This window comes from Eumetopias jubatus, unplaced genomic scaffold, assembly GCF_037043125.1.
Source record: "Eumetopias jubatus isolate StellerSeaLion01/CBP00866 unplaced genomic scaffold, mEumJub1_p1.0 scaffold_14, whole genome shotgun sequence".
In the NCBI taxonomy this organism is placed as follows: Eukaryota; Metazoa; Chordata; class Mammalia; order Carnivora; family Otariidae; genus Eumetopias; species Eumetopias jubatus.
This window is the reverse complement of record NW_028274820.1, coordinates 71,408,096-71,426,389: the sequence shown is the minus strand read 5'-3', so window position 1 is coordinate 71,426,389 and position 18,294 is coordinate 71,408,096. Positions and strand designations below refer to the sequence as shown.

Genomic DNA, 18,294 nt, shown 5'->3' with positions numbered 1-18,294 from the left:
TTAAAGTTCTTTCCATTGCTGTGAGAGGATTAAATAACCTTACAAATAGGTTTTTAAATATTTCCAGTACATATGTGCTTTCGGTACCACCCCAGGAGTAAATTTAGCAGGGTCATCATTGCATGTTTCTGGTTTGCTGCTCTCACTAAGCAGGCAGAGATATGGTGCTCCTCTGTCCAGACAACATCAGCAGTTGTTACTTTCTATTTTGTGCATCAGGAATCGTCATAAAAACATTGGGAACGAAGTATACTGTAGTAGGCAATAAAAAGAAAGTTCACAAAACCAGAGCTCCTTAGAAGTTATCAGGGAATACTAGTAATAATGAAGCATACTAGTCACTGTAAAATACAGAATTTTCTTCAAAATACTTCTCTTTTGCATTTCTCTGTTTCTGGAATCACATGACATTCCAGGCTCTTACCAGCTCGCTCCTGAGCTAAGTGGTCCTGCCCACCTGGCTCTTGTCTCCCTCTGGTCCAGATTTCATCAGCTGTTGGGGTGACCCATCTAAGGCGCAGGTCTAAAGGGGCCTCTTCTCAATTTAAACCCCTTAAAAAAACTCCCAATTGCTGAAGAAATAAATCTCAGACTTCTCAGGATATTCAAGGCTTCCGACTCCCACTGCCTCACCTCTGAGTGCTTCTGTTCTTGATACCATGGCCACACCCAGCTCCTTCTAGTTCCTTCCCCCACTGGCTGCTGGTTCTCCCTGCTATGACTTTGCCCTTGGCACCCCTAGAGTCATGCTTTCCCTTCCGTCTCTTCGTGGCTAACTCCTGCTCATCCTTGGAGGCTCACCTTGGCCATAACCTTCATCAGAAGAATAGTCCTCACTCCCCGGCCCCCACTCCCTGTGTTCCTACCTGGCCAACTGCCCTCCCCTGAGTTCTCTAGATATCTGCACACATCTCTTACCATTGTACTTATAACACTCTCCTAATTATCTGATGCTCCCTCAGCTTACTCCAATAGATTTAGGAGTCCCTTAAGAGTGAGAACTTTGTCAGGGGTTCTGGCACACCTTAGGTGTGCAGCAAAGATTTATTGAATGAATGAAGGAGATACAAACAAAAACTTCCCTTACCTTTGGATTATTGCTAATAAAATGAGTGTCAGTGCACAACACACCTGGTCACTTCTGCTGGTATGCGCATGGATATGTATGTGCATGTTTCTTGAATCATTTATTTTCTAGTTATTTGTTCAACACATTTATCAACCACGAATGAAAAGTCAGGCACTAATCTAGGTTCTGGAAATGTAGTGGTGAACAAAACAGTTCAAGTCCCTTCTGTTTCTGGCATTTATGTTCTCTCCACTTCAAAAATGGACTTAAAGATGCTTACAATGTTAAAATACAAAGGAAAAAGTATCTTAATCAGTAAAGCAAACAGAGGAAGTCAATGTACTAGATACCTGAGATGATCAGTTTATCTCGCTGTTAAGTGGGAGGTGCCTTTTGTGAGATACATGACAGGCAATGTCTTTAGCTACAGTTTTCCATATGGTACTTTGTATGAGTGTTTGTGATACTGTCTCTGTGTAACATTAAATCTTGACTCAGAAAAGGCAGGGTTAAGTTAATTAAAAGTGAGCTCCAGTTTTCCCACTAATATATAGAAGAATGAATCACTCTTATATGGCACATCAAGTGTGGGCTTTCTCACCTCTGGGTTAGACAGTGTTTTGGGGCAGGTGCTAAGTGTCCAGTCAAGTCCAGATTGACTCCTCTAAATGAATACAAATAATGCCAAGATTCACGGTTGGTTTTTAAAGACATCCATATTCTTAAGATGCCAGGAGGACAGGTAGCAGGCCTTGCTTCTCTATGGAAGCATTTAGGAGTTCAACTGGTATCGATCCCCAGAGAACCATTCTACTCTGATATCAGAGTTCTGTCGGGTGCCGGTTGCCAAGGGCAAACTTTTCTCAGAAGCAGAGCTTTGAATCTGCTCATGCCCCTGTACAGATTTTCATGGAGTATTCAGAATTCTGATCCATAAAGCATAGGAAAATTTATTTATTTGAGCTTGAGCAATTTAAAAGGCAAATGTTCCCAGTGATCTTTCTGAACCACAAAGGAGGCTCAGAATGATGTCTGTAGATTATCTAATTTTGGGCAGACCTACTTCGAGGGGACCCATCAGGAAGCATTAGCTCCACAGAAGAACCGTAAGTAGCTGTGTTGTCTTATGATTAGCATTATTCAATGTTGCTTATATAAAGAGGTGTGGGATTCTCGCCAAGTATAGCAACTTTTGTTTTTAGTCTAGTTGATGCCATGGTTTTCTTTTTCATGGTACTGAGCCAGCAAGTTCAGTTTCAGCCTAAGGCCTCTTGTAGTGTAATGATTATAAAACCGTATTATGAACATAATGCTTATCCTTCTTCTGTCATGGGAGGAAGGCACACAGCCTGCTGATAATTGCAGCCTTAAATTTACTATTAAAAAAAAAAGTAGAAAAGAGAAAAAAAAAAGGGAGGAGGAGTGGTTTCAAATCATTGAGTAGAAAAAATAGCCCATGTAATAAGTAGTGTTGAGATGACCATGATAGGTGTTGGAGGAAAAGAAAGAACTGGATTTCCTACCTTGCTTCTTAGACCAAAACAAGTTCCAGATTAAAGGTTTAAAAAAAAAAAAAAAAACTCGTAAGAGCCTTAAAAATATGACTGAACATTTTTATAACATTGAGGTAAGGAGGGCCTTTCTAAGAATGGCTCAATGTTAGAAATCAGGTACAAAGAAAACCCCAAAAACTTGTAAGTTTGACTACATAAAATTTCAAACCTCTTATCGATAAAACTATCATCATCAAGGGTGAGAGAGACACATGAGTTACTACAGATTAGCCCCGAAGAGAGCTGTTTACAAGATTTTACCATTCTACCTACCCAACCACTTCCCCTCTACTTAGCAGAGAAAACAGAAGCCATCAGACAGGAACTTTAACTTCCCGTGTTCTCTCCTTTGCCACCTGCAAACTTATAGGCATCCTTCCCTTCCTTCCTGCTTCCTGTCTCAGATGATGGGACAAGACTCCTCTCCAAGCCTAATTCTTCCACCTGCTTCCTTCAGGATCCCCCTCCTTCCTGACTCCCGAGAGACCCTGCCCTTCCTCCTGTGACTATATCTGTTTCCTTTCTTCTGGCAGGATTCTCTCAGATCATAAACCTGCTCAAGCCTTTTTCCTAAAAACAAAAACAACAAAAACCTTTTTAAATGACCACACACTCCTTCCCTTGTCATCACCGTCAGTCTACATGAAAAGCTGGTCTTCCCTCACCGTCTCTACTTCCTTGCATTCCATTTGCTCTTCAGGCTGCTTCTGTCCCCACAGCTCAAATGAACTTTCTCCCTCGTAGTCACTAGTGCCCAACCTGGGTCCCGTAACCCCTGTTTTATTACTCAGCATGAGAGAAATTAAAAATGAAACGCCTATAACATTTTAAAAATTAGAAGTAAGCTGATATGCTTAGCATAGAAATGTGCCATGCTGAACAGAAAAAAGAAAAAATGGCTGAGATAACTTAATAGGCAGACTTGGTCTTAGCCCTGAGGCTATTAATGGGATGTCCAAAAGCCCCTTCATTCTTACAAATTATACCGGGACATCGTCAGTCTTCCCAAAGTGGCTAAAGCCACTGGCCACTTTTCAGAATCTTTCCTTACTTCCTTGCAGCATGTAATACCATTGATGACCCTTCCTGAAAATCCCACGTTCTTTGGTCTGTTCCGACGGTGTTCTCCTGAGTTATATCCTTCTTCTCTTTTGAGGACCCTGCTGTCTTTATCCACACCTTACATGCGGGTGTTGCCGTGGATTTTATCCTTGGCCATCGTCTGTGACTCCTCCGGTCTAAAACCATCTCAGCTACTTCCATGGGTTCTCTCACCATCACGTCTCTGTTGCCGATGGCCACACTGGATTTCCAGCCCAGAGATTTTACCAGCCTACTGACCATCCACAGCTGGCTTCGCCAGGAATACCTCAAACTCAGCAGGTCCTAAACGGAGCTTTTCTCTTGGGTTTTTCCTAATTGAGAGGTCTAGGGCAGTTCCAAGGCTTTTTTGTATTGAAAAATCCCATGCTCCAGCCTTACTAAGGTACACATTGTTGTCTGAATATACCTGAACTTTAACAACAACAACAAAAAAGGTGTTTTTAAGATATTTTAGACTTACAGAAGAGTTGCAAAAAACAGTACAGAAAATTCCCGTATACCCTTCACCTAGGTTCTCCTTATGTTAACATCTTACATAACCTTAGCATATTTATTGAAACTAAATTAACCTTTGTGAGGTACTTGAATTTCATGAGTTTTTCCACTAATGTCATTTTTCTGTTTGGGAGTCCAATCCAGCATCCCACATTGCACTTAATTGCCATGGCCCTGGAGTCTCCTTTATGTGCCTTTCTTCTCCCAGTGCCTTGATAGCTACCATTTCTTCCACATAAAAGGCCTTTTCCTCTCTTGCCTGCTTGGTGAGCCCCTTCTTCTCTATGACTGAAGTCAGGCAGCCCCTTCCCCAGCAGGGCTGGAATCCAGTGGCCCTTTTCACAGCTTTGTCATGGGTACTAAGTGCAGAGGTCAGAGGTATCATGCCCTCAGGGACAGGGACTGTGTTTATTTCCTTGGTACATTCTTTTTTTTTTAAAGATTTTATTTATTTATTTATTTGACAGAGAGAGACACAGCGAGAGAGGGAACACAAGCAGGGGGAGTGGGAGAGGGAGAAGCAGGCTTCTTGCGGGGCAGGGAGCCCGATGCGGGGCTCGATCCCAGGACCCGGGGATCATGACCTGAGCTGAAGGCAGACGCTTAACGACTGAGCCACCCAGGCACCCATCCTTGGTACATTCTTAATACCAAGTTAAAGGACCGACAAATAGGAATTTAATAAACTTTTAATAATATCATCCAGGATGGCTAATCATACTGAAAGAGTCCCTAAAAGAAGGTCTTTTGCCACCACAACTGTTTAAATCTGGTTGTGATTAACTGGTAAAATACAGTTCCAACTGGATTGTCTTAACTTACTGTATTTTTAAAATCTAATTCAGTACTTTCTGCAGTACAGAAATTATAGACCCCTTAAGTTGATTAATGTACTATGAATTTCCATACCAGTTTATTTCTGCATAAAATGTAGATGCTCATCGCTTGGTCACATAGTTTGTATTACTGCAGATATGATGTTTCTGGAACACTGCTCTTGACTGACCATTGCATCTCTCTTTTACATGTCTAAAAGGTGGGTCAGAAAACATGGCCTGGGGAATGATGCACCATCCATTGCTTTGCCAACTGGTTTTAACCCTGGGCAGAGGAATAGACTGTGAGCCAAGCGGTATCATCTTAAAGCTCATTGAGACCACCACTGTTTCCCAAAGCCTGCATTTAGTTCTTCTGTGAGAGTCTGAGCACATTTCTCCTGTCAGGTCTGATTTCAGTCTCAAGTGTGATAAAGCAGAGGGCTGGTTCTCAATTCTCCCTTTCTAATTTGTAATAAATTAACTTCACACCATTTTGAGATGACTTGCACAGATCCCAGCCTATCGGAGGAAACACAGAGAATTGTCTTTTACCGTGACAATGGCATTGTTTTGTTCCTCTAATCCGGTAGCAGCCTCAAGAGGCTGTGGTCATGTTGCCTTGTTTCTCCCAGAAGGAGTGCCTCAGTTCATTGTTCCGTCATCTGTCTTTCATCATATATCCATCACCCCATAATACGCTAGCAGTGTCCGTCATGAGGGAGCGCGGAGGACAGTGTCTTATTATTCTCATGTCCTCACTGCCTTGTTCCGTGTCTGCCCCGGATGTGATGAAAAAGTTGTCCTTATGGCCAAACCAAAACAGTTATGCGAGTATCCCTGGAAAGCAAGTGATTCGTATTTAACCACTCCTCTCATTGAGGGGTGTAACTGGATCTGACTGTGGTGACAAGATGCCTGCTCACCTGTGTGCACTAGAGCTTCATGGAGGGGCTGTAGTGTTACGGTGGTCAGTCTCAGGCTTACAGGCTTGCAGACACTCAGCCCCGGCTCTTTTGTACCAGTATTTCTGGTTAACACACGGGCAGTGCCGCACCATCCTTTTCCAGCTTCCTTTCTGTGACTTAATGGACTCTTAGCCTCAGAGTCAGGGAGCGGAGTTGTTCCCTTCTGTTTGGTTTCTCCACTCCATACCCTGGTTCGGAATTGTACTCCCCGCACAGTCCCTTCTCCCACCTGGCTAAAGAATGCCTGAGGAATTTACTGCTGACTCTTTCTTCCTCACTGCCTGGCTTTTGCTAATCCACCGTGCATTTCCTCATAAAAGGCTGGAGAACCTTCTTGGCTTCAGCTCTTGCTGATACCTGCCCCTGCCCTAGAGGCCTCCCTTCTGGAACACCATTTCTCTTCTTCACTGCTCCCCAACCCAGTTTCTCTACAGTTGATTCTCTTTCATCAGATGAATTGGCAGATGATCTCTACTCACCTGTTGTGTTCCCAAGCTCCTGTGTCGTGCCTTATCTGTTCCTACCTGGTCTTGCTCCCCATTGCCTCCATGTCACATGATCATCCTTGCTCCGTGTGTGGTTTCAGAATAGAACCTACCCATCTCGCTGTAGGGCTCTTAGGTGTATTTGACATGGAGCTATTTCAGCTCCACAGACCACTCTGAGCTGCCTCCCAGGGTGTCTCCCACAAACAGACCCTTTTTTTGAAAACTGAACATTTTGGTCTTTCTTAGCCTTACCCACCATTCAGTATGTTACCTGTAAAGCAATAAATGTTTACTTCATTATAGCAAAACTCAAAACTTGGTGAAAACAACATTTGAAGGAGGCACTGTTCCCTAGTAGTTTTGAACACAAACTTGGGTTCAAATCTCGACTCTTGACACTTACTGATAATGTGACGTCGAGCACATCACACGGCTCCTCAGCTTACAGCGTCCTGCTTCATGGGGTTGTTATGAGAATAAGAAAATGCACATAAAGTGCTTTGCAGTGCCTGACATGTAGTAAACCATCATAAATGGTAATTGCTTGGATTGCTTTTCAAGTCTCCAGTGTTTGTATGATGTGTTAAGGATGCACGCTAACAACCTCAGGGAACAACAAAAGATATGCTGTGAGATTGCTCTGTACAATTTCTGGAGGCCACTTCAGCTCTTCAGAAATAGATTAAAACCTCCAGCTCTGACCCCACACCTAGCATTATGTCCTTTGACTCCTACTGGACAAAAAAAAATCAGTGTCGAACTCTTGGCAAATGTTTTATCATCCAAAGTTTCATAGAGACACAAGAGTGATTATGTGCTTTTCTTTTCTGAATTAATGGGGCGAATTCTCTTCACCTGCTCTTCCTCTACGAATACATGCAAGCACACGCACACACGCACACACATGCACACGCACACTCACGCCCACCCAGTATTCTTGGCGGAAGATCTTGAAATAACTTTTGTGTCCCAATATTTATGTTAGTGGTTATATTTATACTTGACTGAGAGGGATAGACTAAAGCTGTAAGAATTGTCAAAGTGTCCAATGAATCATGGAACACTACATCAAAAACTAATGATGTAATGTATGGTGATTAACATGACATAATAAAATTTTTAAAAATGTAAAAAAAAAAAATTGTCAAGGTGTCACACCTCTCACACACTCAGATGCTGAGGTCTTGACGCTCCCAGGCTGGAGGAGAGGTGAGGTGAACCAGGGCTGGTGGCGCTCATCTGGCCACAGTGATCAGCCCAGGAGAAGGCAGCCAAGTCTTCTAATCACGCGCTCCCTAAGGACACGACACGGCCGTCATATCTTCAATCACAGAAGTGGTCAGTCCATGACTACCAGTGGAGCTACATGAGCATAGCAAGCAGAAATGCTAAGAAAGGTGCCAAAAGGGCTCATGAACTAGGCCATTATTTGATGGGTGAGGGAATAAGAGTTCTATCTATAGGAGCAGAATTTCTGTGAACAGATGGAGCATAGCATGCTAGGGCCAGCTCCAGCTCCTGAAGAGAAGGCTTAGAAATAGCTGGACAGTATGTCCGTTGTGTTTGCGCGAAACTTCAGTCACAGTAAGTGGTGATGAGACAGGTGGAGCACAGGTCAGGCAAGGGCCGGCAGACCAGAGTGTGCTCCTGACCCCACAGATCCAGGTAGGAAATGGGGGCAGTGCAGGGTGGTGTGACTCGTTGTGGTCCAAGCCCTGACACCAGGAACAAGACGGGAGGGGATGGCAGTCAAGGGTTCTAGAATATTACTTTGCCTAAGCACTTTTTCTGAAGAAGGCATTTGAAGTGTTCACTTTGTAATGATAATCTAAACCCTATATGTGTGTTTCATGCACTCTGCTGTCTCCATGAAGTATCTCCCAATAATAAAAGAAAACATTTGGGGTTGTAATGCTAGAAGAGAATTATAGAGGCTGTTTATTGTGTTTATAGGTACTCCTGTTACTGGGCAGGTGTGCTAGTAAGAACATCTTGTAGTAGTCTGATTCTGTTTCTTTAAACTTGTTAGGTCTTGGCACCTGGGTGGCTCAGTTGTTAAGCGTCTGCCTTCGGCTCAGGCCATGATCCCAGGGTCCTGGGATCGAGTCCCTCATTGGGCTCCCTGCTCCGCGGGAAGCCTGCTTCTCCCTCTCCCTCTGCCCTTGCTTGTATTCCCTCTCTCACTGTGTCTCTCTCTGTCAAATAAATAAATAAATAAAATCTTTAAAAAAAAAATAAACTTGTTAGGTCTTTCCTAAAGATTTATTATTTAAAATTTAAAAAGTATTTTATGAATCACACATAGTACTCTAGAATGCCAAAGGGATTCTGTGCTTAAATTCCTGCCTGTTACCAAGACACTAGCCTTGAAGATGTTTAAAGAAATAAAGTTCATGTGAATTTTAAAACTTACACTCAAAATAACCTGTTATACCAGTTCTATATCTGTTAAAATATTTTTTTTTCAGAATTGTAATTTAAAAACACTTATCATTACAAAGAAGTATAGAGATAATTCACAATAAAAACAATAATACTCTCATTACCTGGGTAATTGTAACTATCAGTCTTCTGATGTATATCCTTCTAGATATTTTTCTGCGTGTATTTTTTATCCAAATGATATTATAGAGCAGTTTTAGGTTTATAATAAAATTGAGAGGAGGATATAGATTCCTCATTTGCCCCCCTGCTCACATGAATAGCCTCTCCCATTATCAACCTCACTCACCAGAATGGTACTTTTTTTTTTTTTTAAACCAAGGATGAACCTACATTGACATATCATAATCACCCAAAGTCCATAGTTTTTCCCTTAAGATTCACTCTTGGTATAGTACATCCTGTGGGTTCAGACAAAAGAATAATGACATATGGCCATAATATCATACTGCCCTAAAAATCCGCTGTGCTCTGCCTATTCATCCTTGCCCCACCAGCCTCTAGCAACCGTTCATCTTTTTACTGTCTCCATAGTTTTGCCTTTTCCAGAATGTCATATAGTTGGAATCATATAGTATGCAGCCTTCTCAGGTTGACTTCTTTCACTTAGTAGTATGCATTTAAGGTTTCTGTATGTCTTTTCATGACTCCATAGCTCATTTCTTTTTAGTGCCGAATAGTATTCCATTGTCTGGGTGTACCACATTACCTACTGAAGAACATCTTAGTTGCTTCATAATATTTATATTTTGTAACCCACCTTTTCAGTTAATGATTTTCTAATCACTATTTTTTTAAATCTCATCTAGAGCTAAAGTCAGTATCTAAATTAAAAAAAAAAATCCTTTTCAGCAGGTTGATCCGAATCTGGGACCACATGTCGCATTTGGCTGAAGTGTTGGTTAGTCTAGAACAATCCTTTTTTCTGCCAATGTTGGACTTGAAGAGACAAAGCCAGGCATCCTGCAGAAAGTGCTGCCTTCAGGGTTTTTCTGGTTGCTTCCCTATAGTATTATTCAGCATGTTGTTCTGTCCATTGTATTGACTATGAAGTGGAAGTGAAAGCTGTAGTTGTGGTAGATTCAGGTTCAACATCTGTAGTAAGAATGCACTGTAGATGATAATATGTATCTTTGCACAGTCCCATATCAATGTAGTGACAACTTGACCCCCCCCCACCCCACCGTGCGTGTGGTTATATTTGTCCTCCTGCCACTGGGAAGTAATCTGTGTGTTGGTACATTGGGGTCGTAAGAATGTCCAATTCTTTTTTTTTTTTCCAAGTAAGCTTTACGCCCAACGTGGGGCTTGAACTCATGACCCTGAGATCAAGCATCACATGCTCTACCAGCTAAGCCAGCCAGGCACCCCAAATGTCCAGTTCTTTATCCAGCAGTTTTCCTGCCGATTTTAGCATTAAGTGACAACCTTTGACTAAAGAATTACTTTAGGGATATGAAACTATATTTCCTAAATTCGTAATTCCGTTTACATTTGTTAGCTGGTGTCTTCGGTGAAGTAGAGATTTTTCTCACATGGTAGGACCCTTAGAGGACCCTGAAAAATAGTTTCCTTTAATTACCAATTTTCAAAGCAAGGAGCTGTTCAGTAGCAGCCTCAGATGAGATGTTGGAAGAATTGAAGCATTTTTTTTAAATGCTGTGGTCACTTCAAATACGACTTTTTTGAGCACTTCCTGTGTATCATGCACTGTGCAAAAGGCTTTATGGAACCTAATTCTTATGACAACACGCCAAGGTTTTAAAGATAGAAATGGTGATCTGGAGTGGCGAGATAACGTGATGGAGTTACTCCTGGGAGAAGGAGCAGAACTGGGATTCGAACCCGAATCGGTCTGAGCCCAAAATCCGTGCTTAATTCCTTCTCTCTGTTTTTGCTGTATTTTACTTAAAAGCCAATTCTCTTTGTAATCCCGTGTGGAATGTTTCCCAGTTCGTAAACAGAAATGGAAATTATGCTTAATAATTTTCATGAGGTCTCTTATCCCTCCCTTTTTTATGTTGTTTTTAATATTTTTAACAGTGTGAAGAAAACACAAATCTTCAGGATACTACCCGCTACCTCAAACTTCCCTTTTCCAAGGGCATCCTCCTTGGAAATAATCATCAAGCTATCAAGGCCACAAAGGAGTCTTTTTGGATAACATCTTTTCTCTGTTCCACAAAACTCACACAGAATGGTAACGTATAATGCTGTTTTATTTGAAAGCCCTTGTACTTACGCACTCCTGTGAATTTTGGTAGACATGTTTAATAAACACCAGTGTTCTATTTAAGAACTTAGCACTAGAAAAACTGCTGATCTGTCTGTTTGTGATCTCCAGTAAAATGGAAACCTTTGTGACCCAATGGCCTATTAATGCATGTGATTTAAAGACTTCAAAATTATCCCACTATTGAAACCCAAGTGCACAATGCTTCAAAACCAGCTGCTTTTTAAAAAGAAGAGAGGAAGAGACAAAGAACACCACCCACCACCTTAATCTCTCTTGTTTTATAGCTCCATAAACTGTGCTAATTGCAGGCTTTGGAATAAAGGCTGTTTTTTGTTTAATTAGATGGATATTGCTTTTCTATTCTACCATACTTTTTATGTCAGTGATTGTTTAGCAAGTTATGATTAATAAAACAAGTTCTTCTCCTTGGAAAATTGTCGTGAAAACGTCACCTGTAATGAAGGAAGGAAATTAAACATTTTTGAGTTCTTCGCAGTTGCCATGTAAGGCTTCTGGCTAGCATTCCGAATGCCATATTAATAAGTCAGATTCATTATGTTGAAGAGAATCACTTCATAATAAGGTATTGAATCTCATAAAGTGTTCCTGTACCTAAACATTGGTAAGCACTATTAGTTCTTTCTTCTGTGTCACAGAACAGCATTTGTAGTAGGAAAAGTATTTCTTCTCTTAGAACATGGCCTCGGAAAAGATGTAAAATGTCGCGCTAAAATATTGACCTCTTTTAAGATACCTTTCAGTTTCTCTTGCCGTGCTGCTATTTCTATGTAGGACTTTGGCAAATGATCCTTTCACATTTGTATTAGGTTTGTTTTTCCCTTCCAAAAGTATTTTTGGAGAAATATTTTTCAAAATCAACTGCGTATTTTTAGTAAATTTGGTTGAAGGTAGCCATCACCAAGTTAAGAAACATCAAGAGTTTATCCGTATTCAGTGATGAATGATTTTACTTAGATAAAAACTTCACTGGCAGAACTCTATAAGGTTCATAAAGCATTTACCAAACCTCTCGTGTTTTTTATGGTGCCAGTCTACCCTATGGAGATTATGAAGATAAGAAAATCAACCTGCTGTTGACTCCCTTAGACAGAAATTGTATTTAGCCTGTGTGGATTAGTTGTGTGTATGATGTCACAGAGCCTAGGGTTCACATTTAACTGATCGCCTCTGGTAGAATAACTTCAGGTTGTATTAGTTATCTCTCACTGTAGGAATAATTACTGTAAACTTACTGGCTTAAAACAACAAACATTTATCATTGAACAATTCGGGAGGTCAGAAATCTGAGATCCTTTTCATTGGACTAAAATCAAGGTGTCAGCAGAACTGCGTTTCTCTGGAACCTCTAGGGAAGAATCCTTTTGCTTACCTTTTGTAGCTTCCAGGGGCCACGGGCCACCTGCCTTCCTCATGGCCCCTCCTCTGTCTTCAGAGCCAGCAGCATAGCGTCTGGACATGGTCATGACTCTGACCAGCTTCTGTCTCTTAAGGATCCTTGTGATTACATTGGACCCACTATATATGCCACAATAGTCGTCCCTATTTTAAGACCTTTAACTTAATCACATCTGTGAAATCTCTTTTGTCATAAAAGGTAAACATATTCACAGGTACCAGAGATTAGGACGTCGACATCTGTGGGGCCACTATTCTGCCAACCACACAGATAATCCTAGCAATAGCTTATCTGCCATCAAAGTATTGGGCCCTGCAGACTTAACTTGTTCTTGTTCTCAGGTTTAGGGCGTTAGACTGAATTGTGAATGTAAAACAGAACCAAATCCTAAAAATTAGAAGTTGCTACTTTGTAAAAGCAGAGAACATTTTCAGGTAGAAACGGGTAAATAAACCTATTCAAAAATCTTTATATTAAACATCTCACTCTATGGACAATGCTTGGCTCATTTTTGGACACTGATGAGTGCTTAATTATCATTTGACTTTGATTAACCTTGTCAGTGTAACACAGCTCAAAATGAACCAGGAGATAAATCCTGTGTTTCAAAGAGATGGGAAGGAGGAAGGAAGTTAGTTGATCTTTCTGAAATTTACATGCTAGACACACATTTCTGTGTAGAAGTAATCCAGTTCCAAATTGGAATTAAATTGCTTTGTATTCATTTTACTCAAATTGGAAAATATGCAGATCCCATTTCCATTACAATTGGGCATTTAGCAAGTGATACAGTCTCTAGGAACAGTTTCTTATAGCAGATTTGCATTTCACGATCCCTAAAGTGTGTCTCTCTGCGCATATTCTGTAGTCCAGTGTTGTTCAGGGCAAGTGTACCAAGGCCGGAGCACCCTGCTGATGTCTGTGACTGCCAGACCAAGGAGGTATCTTAAGCTTCTTAAAAGTAGGGGTCAGGGAAGAAATTATTTTACTTATTTGTTTTCTTCCTTGGGCTGTTAAACACAACTTTTAAAAAAGTTTAAAAATAAAAACAGTGCTTAAATTTAGCCTAACAGATAATTGTAAAGTTGCTGACTTCCCCACATCCCCTTCCCCCCCAAATAATGAGTGGTTCGTTCATTCAGTCTCTTCCTGAGAGTGTGATTTAAAAGAAAAAGAAAAAAAAAAGGAGTAGGGATTATGTCATCCACCTATTTTCTAGCTCTTGGTATGATCAAACATACAGCATATTCGCATTTTCAGCAATAGGTCATAGCTCCTAATTTGCAACCAGCGTATCTTCAGACAGCTAAAATAGAGCCCTAAGTGGTGACAGTTCTGACTTAATTCTGAGCACTTTGTAGAGATGATTCATTACATCCGGATGGACACACTGCTTTACTCTTCCGTTTCCTCCATTATGAGCAGTCTAGAGATTCATCAGACTTTTTGCAGGAAAGGTCCACAGCCCCATCCCAATCTGATTGTCCGGACCCTTGTCTCTTCTCCAGCTCTGCCGATGACAGTGCTGTTCCTGGTTTCCCACTGCTGCCTCTGGGGCTGCCCCTTGGAGGCCTACAGAGCCCCCTCCTTCCTCCGCACACACTCCTCACGCTGGGCTATGCCCTGGACGCCCCTGCAACGGCCTTGTTCTGAGGAGCAGGCAAGAGAGGAGGGAGATGGAGGGGGAGCTGGAACGGAGGTGGAGTGGGCAGTGAAGAGTGAGTGGCAGGGGTCATGCGTTGCGGAACTGTAAGAGAAGATGCCCGGGCAGGAAGGCATCCTGCGACAGTTGGACGCAGGAAGTAGGAAGTCCACGGGAGGGAGGCAGCAAACAGTCGGGAGAAGAATGCGGTGCTCCCTCTGCCGACGTCTCCCTCTGTGGAAATACCTCCTATTCTAAATAGAACCAATACTTTTTTAAAAGGTCCCAATCGCACCCCTAGGATGTCTGAGTTAGACATGCATATTCAACATATTCGGGTTTTTCCTCTATGAAAATACCATAAAGTTCTTTTTCACAGCCATTATTCTTAAAATTTCTTCATTTTTCTAATTCTAAACTGTCCTCTTATCTGTTTGATGTAGATAAATATTTCTATTTAATACTAAATTTCTCACTTCTAAGTCCTTTGTAATGCTTTTCTCTTGAATCTGGCTTTGGTGAAGTTTGCTTCTCTTTCCTCTGAAGATTCTTACGCTTTTTCTCATCTCTCTTCACTGCATCATCTTTCTTTTTCATCACAACCACTTCTTCCTTGATTTCTTGTTTTTGTTTTCTTCTGGGTTTTGATTCCATGCTGGTCTTTCTGTCTCTCAGCAAGTCCCATTTGGGTTTCTCCTGAAACGAGTGCTTTCAAGTGGACTTCACACTGTTAAGCCTGAAAAATCCTTCCTGGCTTCTTTCTTGGCTGTTCTAGTCTTTCAACCCCACTGAGCCCTGGGAAGCCAGCCCTGCCAGGTTCCCTTGCCCTGTGTGCTTCCTGCATACACAAGCCTTGTCAGTTCTTACCTGCTTTCATTGGCTTCCAGACACGCTTGTCCCCCCCGCGCCTAGTGAAGCTGGCCACCATGTTCAGGAGCCTTTCTAACTTCTGCCCAGGAAAGCTGAGGGAAGGATTTTCTCCCTCGCCAGGTGAAGAGGTTCTCAGAGGACCCTGTTAGACTCAGGCCCATGTCTTGTCAATTTTGGAAGGGGAGGAAATTGAGGACCTGGACCCTGCACCTGCCCAGAATCTGGGATGGATGATGACCATGGCATCCAGAAACTGGCCCTCTCAGGTCCAGGGGCTTACTAGATGATCCAGCAGTTGACCAGACTTGTCATCCTTGTGCAGGGACCTTCTAGTCCTGCCAGCTTTGGGTCACATTGTAAAGAAGACCTTCATTGCCAGGTAGAATTGGTTGCTAGGCAGAGTGCTGTGTGTTGGGGACGCAGGTATGAATAAAGCAGGTTCCTGACCCTCAAGAAACTCCCACTTTGGCAGAAAAGGATTCAACAAATATTTATCAGCTGCCTGCTGTGTGCATGCTCTGTACCCATGCTGGGATACCATAGGGCCAAATTTGGCATGGCGGCTTTTTTTTTCCTTGGAGTTTACAATCTGGTAAGGGCAAAGACAAATAAACAACTGAAATCGTGAGGTCAGTGCCACTGTGAGGTGAGAGCACAAAGCAGAGACAGCTCAGTGTGGATGTTTCAGGAAAGACTTCCTGGGTAAAGCAACAGCTAATCTGGGAACTGAAGGATGAGTAGGAGTTTGTAAATCAAGAGCATTGGGAAGGGAGAAATAATTAGAATACATGGTAATAAATGCCATCCTAGAGAGCTAGTCATAGTCTGCGGGAGCCTGAAACTTGAGTGACCAGGAGGGTAGGCAACATGTGTAAGCTTTTACCAGTGGAACACTTTCATGTGAGGGATTATTCTCTGCTAAGGCAATTAATCTTCCTTTTCTGTTTGGAAAGGTGATATGCTTGATCTCTTGAAATGGAGAACCCACCCAGACAAGATCACAGGCTGTCTTTCTAAAATAAAAGAAATCGATGGCTCAGAGATAGTAAAGGTATATGCTATTTTGTTATCCCTGTCTTGGAAATTCATGGAATAAAGAGTATTTGGAGGGGAAGGACAGATGATATTGTTTTTATTAATTTACTTCTTTATCTAACAGTTTCTGCAAGATACACTGGATACCTTATTTGGAATTTTAGATGAAAATTCCCAAAAATATGGATCTAAAGTATTTGATTCTTTGGTGAGTTTAAATTCACTTTAATTATATCCTAACAATTTTGTCTCTTGGTCTTGACTTTCATAAGGCCCTTTCTGAGATGTGCACTTAAAAAGAACCAAAAAAAAAAAAAAAAAATCTTAATTTGCATTCGGTTTTATAAAGCCCAATTTTCTTTTTAGGTTCACATAATAAATTTGCTGCAAGATAGCAAATTCCATCATTTTAAACCTGTAATGGACACTTATATTGAGAGTCACTTTGCTGGGGCACTTGCATACAGGTAAGGCCTTTATCTTATAATTGGTTTAGAAGCAGTTCCTTTTGAGCTTTTCTACGCAGAACCAGCAATATAGGAAAATTTAAAAGGGAGTGTAGGAAGAAATGAACCACAACATCTGAAGTGTCTCTTGAGTCAGTCTCTTCCTTTCTCACACATCTTTTTTTAATGGCTGCAACTTACTGTGATTAAAAGGACCAAAAAAAAAAAAAAACCTTTCTGAATTCTATTCCTAAAACCTAAAATATAAAGTGTTTTCTTCTTGTCTCTACTTCATGTGATATTCTTTCGTCTGAAATGCCTGGTTATTTCAGTCTGCCTGCCAAAAACTCCATTTAACCACCACATTCCTCCCTGATTCTAGAAGTCTTTAAGAAAGAGATGTGAAGGGAAAACAGCCTTTGTCATCCTATCTTTTTAAATTCCTTCATTCATTTATCTGTTAATATTTACTGAGTCCCTACCGCCTGCCTAATGCATGCTGATTCATGTGACGACATTAAGCAGGTCAGCCATGGACTCGACCCTTTGGTAGGAGCTGCCATTTTCACTGCTCTTCCCTTCCTATTAGCTCAGATTCTGCAGACAAGGCTAAAGTGAATGAATAATGACAAGCTGTAGCTCTTACCCGCCTCCCTGCAGCCTAGTTGATATTTGCCAGAAGGCAACAGCTTCTCTCTTTCTTTGCTATGTATAACATCTTCCCGGTCTTTGGCCCTGCTTAAATACAGCCCTGGAATGTTCCCCAAAGTTCTTTCTCCCCATTCTAACACTGCCGTTGCTATTCTGCCCATGTTTTTACCTGATACCTTAAGCACGAAGGCCATGTACATGCACAATCATTTATTCCCCAAAGTGTGTTAAAAAAAGATGGAATTGTGTTTTGCCCTTTTTTCTCCATCATGTGATATATAAAAGATAAGTAATCAAATAAGCATTTGATCCTATTACCTTGGGTATTCCTTCTCAAGGCATGTGAAGATTTAATACTCCAACATTTCAATGAATTTTTACAGAGGGTCAAATGTAGTATCAGGGGTAGTTTGAAACATTGGCCCGACTCTGCCACTCGCCCTAACATTTGGGGCCCTGGTAACATCTCACTTGTGATTGAAATTATCAGTGGAAGCTGGAGAGGAAGGGTGTAATTTCTAACACTTTATGTTGGCCAGGAGAGAGGATAATCATTCCTAACAAGACAGATAAGGCCTATGGAGTCTTCTTGGGCTATGGGTGGTCAGAAACTCACTGACCTTTATCTTCAAAATAACTTAACTCCAGGCAGCACCTGCCTTGTACCACATCCATGTGTTCTTCCCTGACTGAGAGAAAAGAGGAGAATTTTTAAAAAATTGTTCTGTTTCCCAGAAACCAAGAACAGAACAAAGGTAAAGAAAAGTAGCAAGACTGCAATCTTGAGAATTGTTGTTTTTTTTAATTCAAATTTTGTTTCTTAAAAAAGAAAAAAAAACAAACTTGGCTGCTTTGGAAATTCTCTCACTAAGGCACTCTGATGATAAGCCTTGTTCTTCCCATAGGTCAGAGAATTGGCTAGATCAATCCATGGGCATGTGATTTGAAGTAGGGAGTTGTTGCCTTATCCTTCCCCACACCCCCTTTGGCCTTCAACTGAATATTTCATCCAGCTTGTTTACATGGTCACTGGGGAAGAAATCCCAATTATCAGTTGTCCAAG

The 18,294-nt window shown here is 41.4% G+C and overlaps 1 protein-coding gene across 8 annotated transcripts in view; it reads left to right on the top strand.

Annotated features, from left to right (window-relative positions):
• DOCK4 (dedicator of cytokinesis 4) overlaps positions 1-18,294 on the top strand; it is a 421,803-nt gene that overhangs the window by 270,339 nt on the left and 133,170 nt on the right. For all 8 annotated transcript variants that reach the window (XM_088018529.1, XM_028104818.2, XM_088018530.1 and 5 more), the window contains 4 exons: positions 10,978-11,134; positions 16,053-16,150; positions 16,259-16,342; positions 16,501-16,601. In XM_088018529.1, coding sequence (XP_087874655.1) covers positions 10,978-11,134; positions 16,053-16,150; positions 16,259-16,342; positions 16,501-16,601 — 440 coding nt within the window. The remainder of the gene's footprint in view (positions 1-10,977; positions 11,135-16,052; positions 16,151-16,258; positions 16,343-16,500; positions 16,602-18,294) is intronic.